This window comes from Neovison vison, chromosome 3 (genome assembly GCF_020171115.1).
Source record: "Neovison vison isolate M4711 chromosome 3, ASM_NN_V1, whole genome shotgun sequence".
Classification (NCBI taxonomy): domain Eukaryota; kingdom Metazoa; phylum Chordata; class Mammalia; order Carnivora; family Mustelidae; genus Neogale; species Neogale vison.
The window spans coordinates 1,717,035-1,739,044 of NC_058093.1; the positions used below are offsets into that span (position 1 = coordinate 1,717,035).

General features: G+C 37.2%; 1 protein-coding gene and 1 non-coding gene across 11 annotated transcripts in view; one reads left to right on the forward strand and one right to left on the reverse strand.

The window, feature by feature from the left end:
• The window catches only part of GULP1 (GULP PTB domain containing engulfment adaptor 1), a 256,891-nt gene extending 235,306 nt beyond the window's left edge, over window positions 1-21,585 (forward strand). For 8 of the 10 annotated variants that reach the window (XM_044241127.1, XM_044241128.1, XM_044241125.1 and 5 more), the window contains 4 exons: window positions 6,867-7,091; window positions 8,696-8,834; window positions 13,273-13,367; window positions 19,622-21,585. In XM_044241127.1, coding sequence (XP_044097062.1) covers window positions 6,867-7,091; window positions 8,696-8,834; window positions 13,273-13,367; window positions 19,622-19,693 — 531 coding nt within the window. In that variant the 3' untranslated portion in view covers window positions 19,694-21,585. The remainder of the gene's footprint in view (window positions 1-6,866; window positions 7,092-8,695; window positions 8,835-13,272; window positions 13,368-19,621) is intronic. The other 2 variants (XM_044241134.1, XM_044241135.1) reach the window with 1 other exon arrangement.
• LOC122903710 lies at window positions 6,293-6,439 on the reverse strand. Its single transcript, XR_006383989.1, has one exon. It is a non-coding gene; the product is annotated as a U4 spliceosomal RNA (small nuclear RNA).
• Window positions 21,586-22,010: the final 425 nt, after the last annotated feature.

Here is a 22,010-nt window from a genome sequence, read left to right on the forward strand (position 1 = left end):
CATGTCTTATGTATTACAATGCATATCACTTTGATTTTTATTTTCTTACATTTGCCCGCTGCATACATTAGATACAGTTGTGATCCGTTACGGCAGCGAATAAAATATTTATTGAATGCCGAATGCAGTCACATGTCTAGGAGGTTGGGTTTGAGCAGCCTATGAGTTTCAGCTGTTACAGGGAACAGAGAGGGAGATGGGTAATCAACCCATAGGTCAATGAATAAATAAGTTTAAAAATTCAGATTTGATATATGGTGTGAACAAAATAAAATACACCAGAATAGGAGCAAATAGCTGGGGAGCTGGAGACGGTGATCACGGAAGCCCTTTCTGCGAAGGCAGCATCGGAACGGAGACCTGCAGTTGGTTAACGCAAAGGGCTGGAAACAGTGACAAGACCTTTGTGCCTAGAGCATAGTGACCAATAGCCAAAAAGAGTTGGAGATGACATTAGAGAGAGAATTGGGGACTAGATTTTATAGGGCCCTGTAGAGTTTTTTTGTTATTTTTTTTTCTTTTTTTCTTGACTGAGAAATTACTGGTAGGTTTTAAACAGGGGACTCGGAGGTCATCTGGCTGACGTCTGCACCGCGGTCTGTAAAGAGGTCAAAACAAGGCCCGAAAACCTGTCTAGGAGACTATGTCAATAGCTTAGGAGAGGAAGAAGAGGAAATTGGTCTAGAATTCTGTCATTTCATGTTGTGCATGTAACTTTATCCATTTAAAAAAAAAAACAAACTTTATTTATCTGAGAGAGAGGGAGGGAGCATGAGTGGGGGAGGGGCAAACTGAGAGGAAGAGGGAGAAGCAGACTCCCGGCTGAGCACCGAGCTAGGTGTGGGGCTCCATCCAGCATGCTGGGATCCTGGCCTGAGCCGAAGGCAGACGCTTAACGGACTGAGCACCCAGATGCCCCTCACTTGATACGTGCTGGAAGCGGAGCTTGCAGGATTTGCTGATGGATTGGTTGGGGCTGTAGAGTAAAGAGGGGTCAGAATTCTCCCGTAGGGTTTTATCCTAAGATGAGGTTAGTGATGCCATTTTTCAAAATAGACATGACTTAGGGAAGGTGCAGGACAAAGATGTAATATTTCACTTGGGCTCACCTTAGTTCTGCCTCATGCACAGCCCCCTGGAGGTGCTTATTAGGTGGCTGGACGCGCAGATCGGAAATGAAGGAGGAGGTCTGGGCTCCTCATGATAGCACGGGAGTGAAAGAGGTTTTCTCTCTTTCTGTTACCATTTAGGCGATTGTTCATTGATTTAGTTAATAAACCCAGTATAAATTTGCCCAGCTTGAGGTTCTAGAGTAGTTTAGTTCTAGCTAAGGAAAACAAAATAGAGACTTATTTCTTGCTCAGTATTAAAATTAAAAGACATTTCTAACTACAGATCAATGTATATGTTCAGTAGATACCCAAACTCGTTTTTACTTAAAACCAGTTCCTCATATGCATGATGAATGAAGGGCCTTCAATTTTCTCATGGATTATTAATGCTGTGTTTTAAGTTGTTCTTAACAAACAGAATGCTTACATGTTTCCTAAATTCCACTCTGTTCAGTCATAGGTTCCTTTTCTAAGGCAAATGAAATAGGCTTTGATTGCATCCGTATTACATACCTCTATGTCACTCTGAAGTTGTGGAAATCTTTTCATTGGTTTTAGAAATCGGCTCCTTATTTTATACAGTCATTTAGATACACTGAGAAATTTCCGTTACTTGACTGTACTGTTTGCTTTTTGCTGTGTTTTAGTGGTTTGGCAATAGATTAGAGGTTGGATTTCCACCATTTGGTACTAATTATCTAGGAACAATCTGATTTCCATTTATTATATTCACATGGCAGTGCTGCCTGTATTTATATCAGAAAAAAAAAAGGGTTTATTCTGCCCTCCTAGCCTCATGAATGCCCCCAGAAGATTGTTCCATTATAAGATGTGGGCATAGCAAGTTAAATCAGATTGTTCCTCATGATTCTTGTGTCTGGATGCTTACATTTTACTTTTCTGGCTATAGATGCTTTTAACCAAATCAGACGATTGCCAGAAAGTTAAATGAATAAAATTGTAGTCCTTAGAAGTACTGGACTTTCTATTGCTCAGTAAAATAAATGTCTCCCTTTCAATTAAACCAAGGGTTTGTTACTGGATAAAATTCTACCTTTACATAATCAACTGCGTGGCCACTGATTAGACTCGATAGGACAATTATAACCTAAAATGTGTATTTCCTTGTGGGTAAACAAAAGTGCCTGTTTATCTTCTTCTAGTGTTTGCTCGACTGTTACTGAAGTCACGATGGGCAGGAGCAGATTGTGAAAACTCTCAGTTACACAACGAGCCAAATGTGAATCTTTAAACAAAGGCATAAATTTTAAGCATGACATTGATTCAAGAGCATTTGCTGTGCACAAAAAAATGATTACTGGTGCACGGCTTCATTTTCATAATTGCTACTTGCAAAAAAAAAAATGATCCTAAAGAAGTAAAATCTAACTAATGAGAAGAAAAATACATTCCGTTCCAATTCTGACCATGAGTACCTGATTAAATCTTTTAATTTCGCAGTTTTCCTCTGGGATCTGCAGACAATCCTAGCCACTCAACTTGTGGCATTCTTGGAAGAGCAAATAAAATAATAGGTCTTAGAAGTAAGAGACCAATATCACCAAACTGTGAATCTAGAAATCTGAAAAAATACATTCGTGATGCTTTAAATCCTACACTCTGGAAGTTGTTACTTTTAAAACTTACTTAAAAAGTGATGTCAGAAGTATAATAGTGAACTTTGAGAGTGTGAATCAGCATAGCAGCATAGAAATTTGCCAAAATATTTGGCATCACTGTTGTATTTTGTCATCTGTAGTTTCATTTATAATCTTTATAGTCTACCAGTTATTCAACTAGAAAAGTATAGACATATTTCAAATATAAATTTAAGTAATTAAATAATTTACTTTCTAAATTAAATTCTCAGTAGAGTTATTTTAATAATGATAAATCATATTTTAATCTTAAAGTTGTTTGTTTTACAGTTTAAAACCATATTTGGGTATTTATATTAGCAAAAGTATTAACAGCATAAAATAAAATTTTGTTATCATTCTACTATTTCTTAGGTATTGCCAAAGAACTGTGTAGTGCAGATTTTTTATTGTTGTTTAGACGTAATTGACCTTCACTGAGAATTCAGACCCTTTTACCACACTTCATCATCACTGTTCTTTTTAGACAAGAATGAGGTTGAAGTATTCACTTGGGCCTGAATGTCCCAAGCCACCACTTCCTCAAAGATCCAGCTACAAACTACAACAATGACAATTAACTGCAAATATGGGCACTCACTTTTTTTTTTTTTTAAGAGAGAGAAAGAAAGGAGAGAGAGAGGAGGGGCAGAGGGAGAGAGAGAATCCCAAGCAGGCTCCACGGCCAGCACGGAGCCTGAAATGGGGCTCAGTCTCACAACCCTGAGAGCATGACCTGAGCTGAAATTAAGAGTTGGATGCTTACCGACTGAGCCCCCCAGGTGCCCCTGGGCACTCATTACTAACAGGCCTTAAAAACCTTACCATGTCGGGGTACCTGGGTGGCTCAGTGGGTTAAGCCTCTGCCTTCAGCTCAGGTCATGGTCCCGGGGTCCTGGGATTGAGTCCCACATCGAACTCTCTGCTCAGCGGGAAGCCTGCTTCCCCCTCTCTCTCTGCCTGCCTCCCTGCCTACTTGTGATCTCTCTCTGTCAAATAAATAAATAAAATCTTAAAAAAAAAAAAAGAACCTTACCATGTCTGTGTAAGTAACGTGTAACATCCCTGAGAATGGGATCTGATCTTGTGCACCGTCATGAAGACCAAAGGACTTGGAAGTATGAGCATAAAGGACCAAACAGTGGTGCCATGAATTTCTGTAGGAGACTCCAAAAATTTTGTTTTTTAGCCATCTGTTAAAATACTGACAGAAGACACAAAAATATCAATGTCTTCATCTAAACTATGTATTTAATTTCTTAAAAAAATAAATATCCTCAACCAGTTAAAAATGGCAGTTTAAAAAGTTAAAAAGACTAGCTCCTGACCCCCTACATTTAGAAACACCACTTGAAATGCTTAACAGATGTGATATTTAATTCCTTGACTTGAATCATTTCTCAGTTAGGAATCATGAACTCAGACATCAGTAGAGCCCAGGCTGAGACGTAAGTATGTAATCTTGTGTGGTGGTGGGGATTGGCAGGGGCGCGGTGGGGAGGACTGGCAGGAGAGCCCATACCCGGTGGAAAAGGCACAGCAGTTACTGTCGGTCATTCACATGCAAATCTGTGGACCCACTTTCTAGATTTTGTAACTTCTCAAGTAAAGCTCCCGATTTAATGTGCAATGTCTTAACATTACCCACAAGCAGCCGGTTCTGTGTATCAAAGATCCGTGTGACCCAAGCAACACGTGTCCATTGACCAAGTCAGCTGCAGCTCTCTGTAGAAACCTGAGCTCCACCATTCTGGAGTAGTTAAAAACTTGATTATTTTCATGTTACATACATTCCTCGTCTGTATAAGTTCATGTTCCCAGAGTAAGTAGAAGGCACTGTCCTAAAATACTAGAGCACTTAGAAGTTGATTATTTTAGCCTTCAGTTTGATTTGAGGCATCTGGGTAAGATTTTTTTTTTTTTTGGCTAATACAAGTCATAGAGTAATACAGAGCACTTTCATTTATGTTATGAACCAGATGATACCAAGGACAAATACCACTTAATACCATATGATGTTTCACTCACTATAAACAATCTTATCAATTTAGACCTTAAGTTTAAAAGTTGCAGTAGTATAAAGTAGGCAATAAATACACCTTGTCGTTTTATTATATGTCTAGTATTTTGATGTGTTAGAGCTTTTAGAAAATACTCTTTTCGATGAAGTTTAGAAAAATTTTGTGCACAAAGAGCTTACAGTTCTCACTTAAAATTAAGTAAGAGGTAGCCACCAATCACAGAATTATACAGTAAACTGCATAGACTATAAAATAGATTTTGAAATTAGATATATACATGCAAAGATGTGTACGTATCTGCATACAGATCCCTGTGGAGGGCAGTGGAGGAGACAGTAATTATATGCCTGTATATGCATATTAATAGAGTGGTCCGTGACACAACTCAGACCATCAGAGATTTTGCTTCCACATTGAGCCCTTACCTCAACTTAAATCTCTCACTTTGCATTGCCTTGTTCTCCCTTCAGCTTTGAGAACTGTGTGAAGACGTGACTCAGCTTAGAATCTTCCTTCAGATTTGTGGGTTCTCCTATCATTTTGGTTATGACCTTTCACTGTGAGGTTATCAAAAACCATATTTGTGTTGGCTGCCTCAAAATCCTATTAGTGTTAAAAATCTCTGAAGTGTGACCTCTGGTTGAGAAGTCCCACTCCAGGCCAATTCCAGAAGCTTCTCCTGGCAAGCCTCCCCGGGGAGAATGCCCTCCCTATACCAGGTACAGTGCCTGCCACGGAGGAGTTGCGGTCAAGGACTCAGCCCCTGCACCCTTGGCCAGCTGTGCTCTTCCACATAACGTGTCTGCATCCCTAGCCCTGGTGCCTATATTTGGAGGCCTCCTTTTTGGGGGCCTTTGGCCATGACCTTTTTAAAATGCCTCTGTCAAGGCCATCTTATGAGGGCCTTGAAGACTCGCTCCTTTCTCTACTCTGATTCTGTGTTCAATGCTTTTCTGCCCCTTGCCCTTTCTCCTTTCTCTCCCCCTGACTTGTCCCCTCCACTCAGCAGACACAATGCCTTGCTTCTGCCCTGATACTTCTAACCTTCACCCAGTGCCATTTTCTGGGGGAAAAAGGACATTGATGAAGCCAGTACCTTCTTTCTGGCCCCTTGCTTTTACCGTAGCAGGAAGTGAATAAAGGCTGAACTACTGCTTTCATTTTGACTTGATTTAACCGACCACTCTGACAGCTCAGCTCTTACCCTCTCAGCTGTTGACACAGCTTTCCGTACTGTAATGTAGTAACTTTCGCAAGCCATCCAGAAACTGATGTGCAGACCCAGAATGATGTACCGCTTACTGATTCTTGAGTCACTTATTATTTCATTTATTTGAGATGCTTGACAACCCCCTCTGCCCATCCCTGAGAAGTCTTACCATTTGGAAATCACAACCTACAGAAAGATCGTGATGATTGGAGTCAGATTATTTTAAATTTAGGCTCTGCTTCTTACCTCATAGAGGAATAAATCACAAAGAATCTATGGGCTTTGATTCCTATATTTTTATTATAATAAGGATGTAACATTACTAATACAAATATCTCAAAAAAATTTTTGAGGATTAAATCGAAAATGATGTAACCCTTTTTGAGAAAAGTTTTCAATTAGCAATAATCGCGCCTCGGATAAACCTCATTGGCTACGATACTGCCACTGTGCAAAGCTTGTTGTAACCCTTTTTGAAAATTCTACAAAGTCATTACTTTTTATTAGACTTTACTCCTACTTTAATGATTATTTTTTCTTATTATGATTCCCTGTCCCATGTCATTACCCAGAAGCTCTCATTGAAATAACTCAAGCTTCACTCTTTATCGTCTTCCTCTCAAGTCCTAATGATGCAACATTTTATTTCAATATCTAAAAATGTAATATTTCAGTGAAAAATGGTCAAATTAAACATCTGGATTCTAAGGAGCATTGCAATAGGAAAATATACTCAAATGATATTTTAAATTTTAGTGAAATTATTCTGAAATTATTCTTTTCACATAATATCACTTCACCAATAAATTTTCATATATATTTTTTTCCTTTTTCCTCCATGTCTTCTCTCTTCTCCTTAGTGTATTTCTCTGTCATTCCTTTACAGCTGCTGCACAAAATGTCTGATCAGGAGCAGCATGGGTTTCAGAGATGCTCACCTTCTTTCTGGCGTAGTAGTGATGATTCATCTTCCTGTCTAAATAGTTCTTCCATTACTGTCACTCCTGTCAACTCGCCTGATTCCAGACTGTCACTGGGACTGTTAATACCACCACCTTCTAAATGTGGCCTTCCCAAGCCAATCAGTGAGAACAGCATCCCAAGACCTCACGTAATTTGCTAAGCAGAAAATTCTTTTTTATTATCCCACATAATTTTTTAAAAACTCTACTAAAATGTGCCATTTATATCATAATGAAAAACATCAGGTATGTCTTGAATCAATGTGATGGGCCCTGGTGACTTTGTGTGCCATGTTTGCTTCCTTTGTTACCTGATGGAGTTTCAAGTAGAGAGCGGTGATGGTGTACAAATCCACAGAAAGGCGAATTAGGACATGTCACTTCAGAGGACCCCAGATATGGCAGCTGGGAAATTAGATCATCAGTGATGTTGAGAAAAGCAGTTTTAGTGGCATTTGGCACAAAAAGAGCAACGTTTCGATTTATATGAGTTAGTACCTCTTCCAAGGAAGTTAGCCTTGAGGGAAAGAGTAAGAGATGCGAGGTTAGATGAGCAAGACATTTTTTGGTTGTTTTGTTTTGTTTTCAAGAACAGTCAAGATTTGAGTATCTTAATATCCTGAGAAAGAAGAGAGAGAGGGAAGACAAGGCAGATAGAGGGATGGGTTGATCAGGAAACAATATCCCTGGCTTGGAGGAAGTAGCTGAGGGATAAAGTTCCCTCAGTCTTTAGACAGTATTCGTGACTGATAAAGTAAGTGTGTTGTTAAGGAAAGGGAGATGACACCAGTTTTCCTGCATGAAAAGTGTACCAACAGTCCTATTAGCTGAATAATAAGTCTGTCACTCGTCACACACAGTCAGCATTATTTTTCTTCCATTACTTCCATTATCTGTGAATGAGAAAAATAAATGTATTCTGAAAAGTCTAATTTTACTGTGAAACACATGAGATCATCTGTGTTCATGTTCTTTGAGGACAAGCAAGGTTTTTCTTACTATTCCTCTCCAAAATGGGAATTCTCATTCTTTCTAGATTGTGTGTGTGCAAGTGTGTGTTTTTCCCCAAATGACAATCAAAGTGATGATTCATTCCTGTGTTACATCTGGGTCCAGACTGACCCAGATAACTTAATGATTTTGATGGTATATTTAGTGATTATTAATTTATTTCACAAGGTAGATATTTGTCATAGAAAACTGAATGAACTCTTATCCAGGAATAAAAGGCATTGCAGTGAATACAATAGTTGGCTGTCATTGTAGTTATAAATACAAATTAACTTATACTCTTCAAAATTTTTAAGTTGCTATCAATTGCGTTTGAATGGTCATAGTTTAAAAGGTACATTAGTTCATTTCTGTTTCCAACTTATGGAAAATGTGTTACTAAAATCATATTTTTATATAATTTCTAATATTTTCAATTCTCTGATACAAATGGCAGTTGTTTCTAGATAGACAAAAAAGTCCAGTATCTTTTATATCTGTCTGGAATAGCATTGTCACCATTTTTGCCATCATCTTTAAGGTCATTGTCGCAGCAATTTTCTGTTGCTTTCTTGCAATGGACATTTGGTGTGACTGGTTAAATCATATGGAATTGCCAGAGTTTGATCTAGAAAATGGCAAGTTCATATGATTCAACTGAATTTGTTGTTGTTTATACATGTTGTCTCTGTGTATGAAATATTTAGCATTATAGTGTGTGTACCTGGAACACTGCCGTAATTCACATTATTTTCATTTGCAGGCAGGCACCGGGACACCCAAGTCCCCCTCCACTGACATCTTTGACATGGTACCATTTTCTCCGGTATCACACGCAACTTCAACCCCTACTCGCAACGGCACGCAGCCGCCGCCGGTACCCAGCAGAGCTACTGAGATCAGTAAGCTTTGTAAACAAACCAATATTCTTAGCTATATTTGTGTACAGTTTAGATGTTTCATTGACACTTTATGGAAAATTACATAGCTTAAGTTCACTCAAAGTGTTAATTACCAAAGAATTATATTTCATTGTGCTAGATCAGCTAATCATATTTAACTTTATAATTCAGAGTATCTACTGATGGCATCACTTAGCATTTGAAACTTTTATGAAAAATGATATTTCAGTATAAGGTTATTTATTTCAATACAAAGCATTTAATCATATATTATTTTATTTGGGTTATACTTTTAAATGTTTGAATGGTTAAAGACAACTTGGTGGTAATTATTTTAATATTTTGACATGCTTAGTAGAGCTCAGTTTAAATTTTTCATTATCGTTTAAAAAAACAATTTTTTGTTATAGAGTATATGAATATTCTTAAATGTACAAAGATATGAATTCCATGACTTGTTTATTAATCCCATGGAAGTGTTCTCTCTGGGTATCTGTAATACTCTGCACACCATCGCTTCTCTGCTTTACCTTCTGAACATTTGGAAGGAACATAAGACTCTCTTCCTGATGAATTAGAAAACATCCAACAGATGCTCATTTTCAATGTCGTGATTGTATTTTGATCTGTGCCCCATCACAGAAATGTAAAGAATAGCTCCTGATGGCTGTGCTCAGTCATTACGTCCAAAGGGAAACTGAAGAAAAGAGAGTTTTACATACTATGCTCTATTGCATTCTCTCTGGTTCACATTAAGAGGTTTTCGATATAACTCTGAAGTTTTAGCTTGGGCTTAAAATATGTCAGGGTCTTTATTTGTTTCCCTCTGTGGGACTTACCAAAATATATTACACATGTTAGATCTTCAGTAAATTTTACAGAATTAATTTGTAAATTCAAAGTAGTAACATTAGAAAGTTTAAAAATCAGTTTACAAAGATATGTCTGTACTTTTACATAAATTGAAATATATAAATTCCTGTGAATATATTTTCTGCCAATGCAAATATTTTTTCAGGAAATAATCTATAATATATATGCTATAGTATATTTTTAGCAAATGTTTCCAATATCCTGATACAATATCCTGATGTAATGGGGGAATTTCTTTGTCTTTATGGGTGTCCCACAACTCTTGCTTTACTGTTTTTTAATTCCTTGGACGACCACCAGTTTACTCATTCATTATTTAGTCCAAAGGGCATTTGTATAGCGTGTGTGCTAGACCTGGGTTACAATCTGGAATTTGAAATATAAATTACAGAGATGTACTACAAAAGAGGATTTTAATCAAAGTCAAAATACAAATTGAGAAGAGTGAATAGATTTGAAAATATTTAGGAGGAATAGTATTATCAGGATGGCGGTTGAGAGTTCATGATCAATGATGATTCAGGATTTTAGACTGAATGTTGTTAACAGGGAAAACTGGAAGTAGAAAAGATGAAAAATGCATTCTGTTTTAGAATTGATAAATCTGATATGCCTGTGGAAAATCTGGGCAAAGATGCTCCAGTGGTTTTAAGGAATTTTTTAATGAGAAACTGAAATAACACCTTGCTGTATTTTTAAATATCTAATGATCCTGAGTGCCAAAATTTAACAAACATAATGAAAGATATGGATAGACAGATAGATAGATGGATAGGATTCTAGATGCCCCTATACCGTATCTATCTATCTTCATAGCAAATGCTGTAGGGAAAATGGTACAGACAGACTTACTTGATACCGAATTGCCACAGACCCTTTTAGTTTGTAAAAAAAAACACGCTCTCTGCGAAGCACTGTAAAGCAAAGCACAGTGAGCCGAGACACGCTGGAATGAAAATCTCTGTTCCTCTCGATCAGCTCTACTTCCTTTTCATTACTTCCTTTCTTTCTGTTTATTTGTTTATTTATTTACTTATTTATTTCATTACTTCATTTCTTTTCACAAACATCTATCATGTGTACAACATTGTTGGTCGGGCTCGTGGTATGGTGGACACCCAAGCACTCTTCCAAAGGAAAGTTCCTTTGTTCTCCAAGTTCTGATTCATTTCCCAAGCCACATGAGACTGAGGAAAATAACAACGGTGATAACGACACCAATGCCCATATGCAATACCTATTCGTATTTATATATAATATTTTTATATAAGGTGACAATAAATTCCCACTTGTTTAGGACAGTTCTGGTTTATACCTTTCATCCTGGTGTAACTTTTGGTAGCATTCTTTTCAGAATTAAAAGTGTCTTTATTTGGATGATAAAGTATATGTCCCTCTTACTTTTTTAATTTAATTTAATTTAATTTAATTTTTTTCCAATTTATTTATTTTCAGAAAAACATTATTCATTATTTTTTTCACCACACCCAGTGCTCCATGCAAGCCGTGCCCTCTATAATACCCATCACCTGGTACCCCTACCTCCCACCCCCCCGCCACTTCAAACCCCTCAGACTGTTTTTCAGAGTCCATAGTCTCTCATGGTTCACCTCCCCTTCCAATTTACCCAAATTCCCTACTCCTCTCTAATGCCCCTTGTCCTCCATGCTATTTGTTATGCTCCACAAATAAGTGAAACCATATGATAATTGACTCTCTCTGCTTGACTTATTTCACTCAGCATAATCTCTTCCAGTCCCGTCCATATTGCTACAAAAGTTGGGTATTCATCCTTTCTGATGGAGGCATAATACTCCATAGTGTATATGGACCACATCTTCCTTATCCATTCATCCGTTGAAGGGCATCTTGGTTCTTTCCATAGTTTGGCGACCGTGGCCATCGCTGCTATAAACATTGGGGTACAGATGGCCCTTCTTTTTACGACATCTGTGTCTTTGGGGTAAATACCCAGGAGTGCAATTGCAGGGTCGTAGGGAAGCTCTATTTTTAATTTCTTGAGGAATCTCCACACTGTTCTCCAAAGAGGCTGCACCAACCTGCATTCCCGCCAACAGTGTAAGAGGGTTCCCCTTTCTCCACATCCTCTCCAACACATGTTGTTTCCTGTTTTGTTAATTTTGGCCATTCTAACTGGTGTAAGGTGATATCTCAATGTGGTTTTAATTTGAATCTCCCTGAGGGCTAATGATGATGGGCATTTTTTCATGTGTCTGATAGCCATTTGTATGTCTTGATTGGAGAAGTATGTCCCTCTTATTTATACAATACTTACCAGCACCAGGAACTTATAAAAACTTTTTACTTATTTAATTCACAAATTTGGAAAAAGAACAGTTATGACTAAAAGTCTTTAATAATGAGTCTTTTATAAAGAGTCTTTTATAAAGTCTTTTATAATGAGGGTCAGAGATTAGTTTAGAAGACATGGTAAAACTCAAGGAATATAAATATTACTTCTTACATAGCATTGACTTTTGAGGTTATAGTATTTCTTAATATATTCTAAATTCTCACACACCTATATAATTTAAAAAAATTGTGTCCATTAAGGCTGCGCTGGAATTGACTCAGAATAAAGGAATTTCATAATTTTTAAATTTTTAAATAATAGGCTGTAGTTTTATCAATTACAAACATTGATTTTAACTTTGATACTTCTTTACTATCTTAACCAAAAAGTGAACACTTGAGAATATATGTTACAGAGAGCTTTTTGATATTCCATTATTGCTATTTTTTTAAAAGATTTTATTTATTTATTTGTCAGGGAGAGAGGGAGAGAGGGAGAGAGAGCGAGCACAGGCAGACAGAGAGGCAGCAGAGGCAGAGGGAGAAGCAGGCTCCCTGCCGAGCAAGGAGCCCGATGTGGGACTCCATCCCAGAACTCTGGGATCATGACCTGAGCCGAAGGCAGCCGCTTAACCAACTGAGCCACTCAGGCGTCCCCATTATTGCTATTTTTAAGAAGAAACTTGTTTCTGGGGTAGGAGACGTTTTTAAAGAACCTGTCCCAGGTTGTGTTTATTTAGGAAGGTGCTACAGTTTCTAGTGCATGAGACAATGTGTCTTAGATTTCCTCTGAGCGAGGCGGGATGAGGGCCAGGATCTGTGAGCGGAACTGCTCGCCGGTCGGCCTCAGCCCCTCCTGTCGCTTCCCGCCATCATGGCCCGGAGGCACCAGGACGCGGACCGGGGACGTCTCCGCGAGTGACGCGCTCCCTGGGGACAATCTAAATTGCTCCAGAAAAAGTGCAGGCGTTGTCATGTGGTCATGTCGGGTATTCGGGGAGTTCGACACGGAGAAGCCTTCGAGACGCAGAAACCTGTCCCGGTAACGATTGCTCCAAGCGGGCGGTTCTGAAGATGGTCCCGAAAGGCATCTTGGCTGCTTTGCTGGTGTCCGACTAGTCTGAGCTCGGGAAGGGCCCGCGGGGACTGTGCGGGGTCGCCTCGTCACGCCTCCTGCTTCAGGACCCGCCCTGGCCCCGCTGCGCCTCCAGGGCCGCTCACGGCCACTCACTTAGCTGTTCTCTGCTTGCAGAGCGGGACCTGTTTGGAGCGGAACCGTTTGACCCGTTCACCTGCGGAGCTGGGGATTTCCCTCCGGACATTCAGTCGAAGCTGGAGGAGATGCAGGTGACTATTCTCACGGGGGGGTCCGCGAGGGCTTTCTTGGTCCTGAAGCTGGGACGCAGGAAATGCTCGACGCCAACAGGCCCTTTCCTTACTTGAACTTACTGGAAACAATTGCTTTGAAAATAGGAGTATACATTTAGTCCTAAAAGCATTCCTACGCATGCTAGTATGGTTTTTTGTTGCGTTGTCTTTAGTAGAGTGATTTACAGTGGCAGTGAGGTGGCTCTTTCATTACACAGAAGTACATGGATTCTAATGGTTCATTACTTTGAAATCCAAAAATTACAGGGCAGCTGTCCTGGGTTTACAAGGTTTCATCTCCATTTTCCCAGTGATGGAGTTCAAGTTGGGAGTGGGTAGATGAAGGGCGATCTTTGTGACACTGAGGTCGGTGTCTTTGAAGACAGGCGCCGTAGCCGTGGCGAACCCATGGGCCCTGTTCGGGGGAGCGGCACCGGTGACACCTTCTTCAGCAGTGTCGTCCGCTCGCGTCGCTTCTCTCTCCCTCTTCGGTTTTTCAGTCTTACTTGTACTGGGAGTTTGAAGATATTGGTTTTAAAAGCTTTTTACAGTGGGCCTTGATCAAGAAGTCGTCTTAAAAGCACCAGAAAAAAACCTTCTCTTTATATTTGCCCTTTACATGTTCATGAAATTATTATATCCTATTTTTATCAAAAAGACTATTTATATGGTAGAATGTAGGCAAAGACCCATTATAGGAAGCTGATTGGGGAGAAGGAGTCATTCCTGTTTATTAGGTGGTTCATTCTCTGTGCTCCATTTCCTGGAGGAAATGAGTAATGGAGATTTCTGACTTTCTAACACTGGTGAGACACCCCTTCCTAGAAAGATAATATAAACACGCTTCCATTCATTTTGGACCACGGCTATGACGCAGTCATCTTTTTCTCTAGGTATTATGTGAATTTCCTTATTGTTCTGGATATTATAATGTGTGCATCTTAAGTGCTGAGTAACATATGCCTTAAGATTTCAAAGAATATGTTAAAACAGCATTTCTCAAGTTGGGTGATGGATAATTTTTCTTTTACATGAAAAAGTTATTTTAAATCCTTTTTATTGACTTAAATTGTAACATTTCTTAAATATTTACCGGAAAAGTTATAAATAATTTATCCTCACAGCTTCTATTCAACTATTAACTCAAAAATTATAAATTAAATAAAAGCAAAATTACAAAACCTACTAAAATTCAAATTAAGAACTTTAGCAGGATGGGTGATGTCAAACTTCTGTTGATTTCAGCAGGTACCCGGTTTGTTGGTACAATTTTTCTCCCTCTTTTCTGTATTTAGATATTATAAAACTTCCACTCAGATAGTGCATGAATATTTAGCAAGAATACTTTATTTCACATGAAATCAATCCCTTTCCTTTTTCATTAGTTTTACCAATTAGGTTTGTGCTACTGGGGACTAATGCTTTTATAAGAACAAACAGAAACATGGGCACAGATCTGGTGCCGTTTGTCCTCAAGCATTATGCAGATCACAAAGAGTGCTTTTCTATTAATGTTTTTTTTTTAGTTTTCACAAGACTGAAAACATTTCAATAGATTTTTAAAAATAAACCTACATCTGCATATTTTTGTAGGAACTAACTTTGAGAGATGCTATTATGGAATGATTTAGTGATGTGTTAGTTAAATAATGTTAAGCTGTGGTATTTTTGCTTCTGTTTTTGTCGCTTCTAATATTTTCTTAATGTCTTTTTTATTCTTTATTGCTTTCATGGTGGGTAGCGCCAGAGATGGTTGGTATATTATTTTCATAATAATTTTAAACAACTTATAACTTCGTAAAGCTAAAACCTTAATACTTGCATGCTTTACTTAATAAACATTCAAATAGCAGTTTCATATGGAGGTTTCTGATTGTTGTGTGTAAAGAGGTTTTATAACCCGTATTTTAAAGTTGTTTTTTTCAGTGGTGTAGTCTCTATTGCATTGTGCACCTCATTGCTTGTCTGATTTTGTTTTTCTTTGTTTTGTTTTTAGTTCAAGATTTACTTGCAAGGTCACTTTAACTGAAGTAAAATAATATTTTCTTCATCTAAAGTCCGTGACCACTTTTGTTATTAATCTTGTTAGCCTAATTAAGCTAATGCACATATTTGGCTACTATGTTTATCTTTGTATACAATGTAAAAACAGTTATAGTACAGTGGGTTGTAGGAATAATATTGAGTTAATGAGCCTAATGAGATATTTGGGTTTTCTCTTCCACTTAGAGGAAGTTATAAAAGTATCTTGTGCATGTCAGGATTTAAGCAGAAATATAAAGTCATATTTTATTATAAACTGTTCAAAAATTAAATATTTATTTGAAATCAATAATGTGGTTATTTAATTTGACATAATTTAAACTTCCTGGTACATGTCACTGACAGGCAAGTCAGCAAAGTAGTATTGACAGCCCAGAAGTATACCTTCTAAGTTATAATAATTTAATACATTTAAAAAGGAGCATGGCAAGAAGGATGAAAGAATTTTGCATAAAGGGGTGTTAAGTCAGCTGGTTAATACTTTGGTAGAAGATCAGTGCACAGCTGTAACTTAAATACCCAAGTAAATTTCAGAAAGAGTAGTCAGTTTAAAATGTTTGAAATACAATTGAATATTTATCAGACTTTTGAATTGGGAAGTAATTTCTCTAAGGAAAAGAAAAATATGTAGTTTTATAGCATCTGTAGTTTTTTGTAATTTTTTCCTTTTCTCTTTAACAATATATAAATATATCACATATACATAATTAAAGTAAGTAGACAAGTAATTAGAAAACTTAACAGTCAGATGAATTTAAAAAAAAAGCAGCTTACAAAAGAGCACAAGTTGTTAATATGCATGTGGACATGTTCAATCTAACCAAAGAAAATCTACAAATTAAATACAAAAGAACTAGAAATGCTATTTTAATCAAGCAAAATAAATATTTTATTTAATTTTTTTTAATTTATTTTACTTATTTATTTTATTTTCTTCCCCAGTGCAAGTGAAAGTGTGATGAGAGAAGCCCTCTAACTCATTGCTGGGCCAGGGTCAGTTCATAGCGTCCCGATGGAGAGTAATTATTAGTAAAACTTACCTTTTTTTTTTGAGATCAGAAACTCTAATGCAATCTATTCAGAGAAGAAAATGGCTATAAATGGGGAAAATTTTTATGGGAAAAAGGTTCTAGTTAACTTTATTCATAATTATAAAATACTCAAAACAGTTAAGTCACATTAAAAATAATAGATTGGTGGCTTCCAGAGGGAAGAGAAGTAAAGAGTATATTAAGAGGCACAAACTTCCAGTTACAAAGTAAATAAATCACAGGGATGAAAAGTATAGGGAATATAGTCAATGATATTAGGATAACTTTTTTTTTTTTTAAAGATTTTATTTATTTATTTGACAGAGACAGATCACAAGTAGGGAGAGAGGCAGGCAGAGAGAGAGGGGGAAGCAGGCTCCCTGCTGAGCAGAGAGCCCGATGCGGGACTCGATCCCAGGACCCTGAGATCATGACCTGAGCCGAAGGCAGCGGCTTAACCCACTGAGCCACCCAGGCGCCCTTAGGATAACTTTTTATGGTGACAAGTGGTAACTACACTTACTGTGGGGACATACCATAATTATATAAATATTGAGTCACTATGTTATACACCCAAAATTAATATAATATTGTGTATCAACTATACTTGAATTTTTAAAAAATTAATAGATTATGTAATCATTAAATTAGTTTTATGGGGACCCAATAGGGAATGTTTGTTTCATTAAGTTTTAAAAAGAATATAGAAAATTATATATATGTGATACATTAAAATACATAAGAAATTTATGTATAATATATGGTTGTTATATTAATATTAAAATTGTTGGAAAAAACCCTAGAGATAGAAAAAAAGGAGACTCAAAGGACATACCTCAACATGTGAACATTCTTCCAGAAGACTGACTTTTCCTTCCTTAACACGTTTTTCTCCCTATTTCAAAATATGGCAGTGTAATGGGGCAACAAATGCCATTAAAAAAGCATATTATTAGTACTTTGTTAACAATAAAGTTATATTTTACATGATACTAGTTTACAATAATTTCTTTCACTATGTAAGTTAAAGAAAGCTTCGTTTTCATCCAGAGTTTTGAAATTCAAGATGTGGAAACCTAAGAAAGACTCACTGATCATTAAGTCATGATTTACTAAATGAGAGCTAGGAGCAAAGGTTAGAAACTGTGTGGGAAATTTTATCTTAGGAGTAAAGAAAACAAAAGAGATAATATTATGTGTCTATTAATAGGGATAATTAAATTAATCAAAGGGGACTCCAAAGGGATCCTTATAAAATCACTATGGAGGGAAAAAAAATCACTATGGAGATATTCTTGCAAATGATTTACAATTTTTTTTATTGTTGAAATAGTGACCGATCCCTATTTCACTATGATTGCTATTCTGCCATTGAAACACAAACCACACTGATAGTGTTTTCAGTTGAAATGATTGTGGTTTCATTTCAGAATGAACTGAGAAAAATTTTTAAACACCGTATCAAAGCTTTCCAAGTCAATACATATCCTATCTATCTATCTACTGTGCCAGAAGATGACATAGTACACAGATCTTCACATATCCAAATAAAATATTTATACAAAACAGTTAATTTGCACTATGTTTAGCTCTAAGTATTGACTTCTCTAAGTACTTGGCAGCTGTTTAAAATAATATGCATAGATATGACAAAATATTCCTTCTGGTGATAAGAACAGGCTTTTAAAAAAGTAAAGGTAAGTACTCTGACTTTTACTCAATGGGCTCTAATTTGTATTCTAAGTTCTGGGAAGAAGTTCTGAAGAGCCTTTGCAGTGGGACATGGCCCCGGGGTCTTCCCGCTGTAGGTGGAGTGAGGAGCATTTGACAGCGAACCAGGCGTGGCTTGCAGTGTCATATTTTCTCCCTCTCTGCGATCATGTTGACACTGGATTTGTGATAAGGACGTTAGATACCTGTTGCAAAATGAAGTGATTTGGAGGAAGGCAAAGGGATTCACAACTGGCTAGCACACGAGTAGGTATAGTCAGATGGAATAAAATGCAAAGGACAGAGGACCACAGCCTCCTCTCTGAGGGACATTTTACTTCCGGCAGGAGTAGGCTGTTCACTCTTTGCTCACCTGTAATGTGTCCCCTGGCCGGCCCTCACCATACACGACCTCCCTGAACAAAATTTCATTTCCATCAGTGAGAGAGAGACGTTTAGGATGAATGTAGGAGCCACAGTGCTTCTACAAGGAGACCCAGCATGTGGCCCCCAGATCCCCCATGGCTGTGAGCCTAAAGCCTGCATTAGGGACAGGGGGAGGGGAGGGAGGAAGTTCTAAGGCTGGAGAGAGCCCCTTACCTGACGCAAAAAGGAAGACAGCTCAGAGTAGAACACAAACTTTTTTCCACCAGCTCTTAACTTGAAGACTTCGGCGCTTGTGATGAGCACTGGGTGTTGAATAACCAGGTCCCCCCCAGGAAAAGAATGTGACACGGGGCCTTATTAACTCACTGGAACTGAAACAAAAACTTGGGGGGAAAAGAAATCTTAAGAGGAAAAGCTTGTGTGCTTGCTCTCAATAAACCAGGGCAACTTAACTTCTGGAAACATCTAAACCTTGCAAGGGGTGTGGGGCTCAACCTTAGAGCTACAAGCAACAGCGGGGCCAGTAGGGGAAGCCTTCTCTGTGGCCAAGTGCTCTGAAGTTCTGTGTTCCCCATGGGAAGTGGCATCGGGTTCACTGTTAGGAGTTTTACCAAGGCCTTAGACAGGGCTGACCAGGAAGAGAAGGCAAAGACCCTCGGGCTTTCAAACTTTTCATCACATCTGAGGTTTCGCTGTGTTAGTTACATGTAACTGGATATTAGCCCTGAAAGCCAGGAGAGGAGATTTAAGCTATGATAGAATGGCAGAGTAGACTTCACTGAAAAAGAAACATTTAGGTCTTGAAACCACGTAATTCCCTATATTTCTGTTTTCTTTTGTCTTTGGGGCATGCTAACCTCATACATTCGTATTTAAAATGCCTGAGACACACACTGAGAAAAATTAGACAAGCCAGGATTTGCCGTATTATTCCTCAGCTGATGAGAACATGGAGATTTTAACTACTGTTCAGTCTTCTTATTTTATGAATACCGTCATTATTATCATCTTTATTATTGTCATGAGCATTTCTTATTTTAATGATTTTACTCTGTTTTACAGGAGGGGTTCAAAATGGGACTAACTCTTGAAGGCACAGTATTTTGTCTCGACCCATTAGACAGCAGGTGCTGATGTCAAGAACAAGAGATCCAGATTTGTGTTAAATTTGTTTTATATGCATATAGATCATTCCTTAGTACCATATGACAGGTAGTGTCTGTGTGCCAATATGTTTTTGAAGATCTTCACTTTTTGCAAATTATTTTAGTAAAATGTCTTCCACTATTGATCTATAATGTTTATTTTAAAAATAAATCACTGTAAAGTAAATCATACTTTCATGTTTCTTTCTGTTTCTCTTGTAGATGAATTTAGAATCAAAGAACAAATTATCCAAATATATGCCTTGTGTCTGAGTTCTAAATAATTAGCATCTTGAAATCTGTGTTCATTTTCCAGGCTGCTACTTTATTATTCATTCCCCAAAGCCATACCTTGATGATACCTTTCAGTCTTGAGGAGATATACCAATGCTAAACTTAGTATATTCTGTATTCAGACCAGTAAGCATGTTACCATGATTAGACAGGTGTTATTTTATGTATTAGATGTTGTTCATATCATCGGCAAAATGTAAACTTTGAATATAATGCCGCCAGGTCATTTTTAGCAGGTAAAATAGCAAAAATATAATTTCCAATAATAATTAAGCCAAATAATTATTTATTAGTAAAAGCAAAGTAAAAATGTTAGCTACTACAGTCAGTCATACTCTAAATCTTTTATTTATTTCATAAGTAAGGATAATGGTAAAAGCCAAAAATTTGCTCATTACAAATACACTTAAGATTTAATTTCTAATCGGATACGATACATTGCTAAATATCTAAACATCATCTGATCTAATATTTTCTTTAAAAAATGGAATGTTGGTTGTCTTCAGTTGCAAAATCTATTACCCACATTTACTTTACCAAATATATTTTTCTTACTGAATATTATTCTCATATTTTCTTCTTTGATAAACATTTTCTCACCAGATTTTATTTTGTGATGCCCCATTAGTTTTGATACTTTAAAATCTCTAACAATTATTCTTTATGAATCAACAGTATTATTTAGCAACTTTAATTTGTATTTGTTTCTGTTGAAGGTAGAATTTCATTTTTTACAAAAAATCAAGTGACTTCTCAGTTTGGGTTAACATGAACAATGAAATTTTCTTTCATAATATACTGATGAACTCTGACCTTTTAAAATGTTAATTTTGTATATCTTTGCCTATCATGTAACAGATTTTAATTGGTATTCAGTACAAGAAGGATTTATGGTTAAAATTTATAATTTGGTTCATTGCATCATAAGAAAAACAGATTAAATTAATAAAAATGGGAGCTTAGATTAGGGATATATCTCAAAAATAGATTTTTTTCTTTTACTCCTGGGAATTTTTGTCAAGTGCTAAGGGTACATATTCACTAGGAAAAGAAATCATAAAATGCTTATGCAATGTTATATTTGTATGTATCTTCATAATGTTCTATGGTAGACGTAAGTCTTCCTACTTGTTTCTGTATTGGCTAAGTTGTACCTTAGTTAGAGCTTAGCATATGTTTCATAAAGAAGAATCTTTATAATTTTGTTTGTCATATAGTATTTTGGAATTTGTATAATGAGGATGTTTAGAAGCCATATTAGTGGCTTTTTATAACAGATAGAATTTGTATTTTTATTGTACTTCAAAAGCTTTATGTAATAGGTATATATATTTAGTGGCCATTTATTACCAATGGTAACACCATAGAGTACTAAGATGGAATTTGCACACTTAAGATACGTTACCTTACCATTTTTTAATGGTAATCAGTTCTGCTGCTGGCATGACTAAATAGTACACAATTGGTTATTAATTATGAACGTTCATTTCTCCAGTCCATTTTTATGAAGATCTGGTTGAAAATTGTATTTCTATGTAAACTCAATGATATGTTTGATTTTGCTGAGAATAAATGATTTTAAATAAATAATTGTATATTTACTCATTAAATAATCTCTGGTTAAGTTAGAAACATTCTGACCTGCTCCGTTGCCGACCTGGGCCAGTTCACCCCTCCTTAGGCAACCTGGTGGTCCCCCGCTCCCGGGAGGTCACCATATTGATGCCGAACTTAGTGCGGACACCCAATCGGCATTGCGCACTACAGCCCAGAACTCCTGGGCTCCAGCGATCCTCCTGCCGCAGCCTCCCGAGGACCTGGGCCTACAAGTGTGTGCCACCGCACCTGGCAAGTTAGAAACATTCTAAAGCTAATTCACATGACGAAGTTTCTAGGTCATCTAGTGAGGCCTAAGAGGGGAAGGAAGAAAGGGAGGAAGAGAAGGAAAAGAATTAATGAACTTTCCTTTTAACTTCATTTCTTACAGCCCACACACATTTTAGCTTTATAAG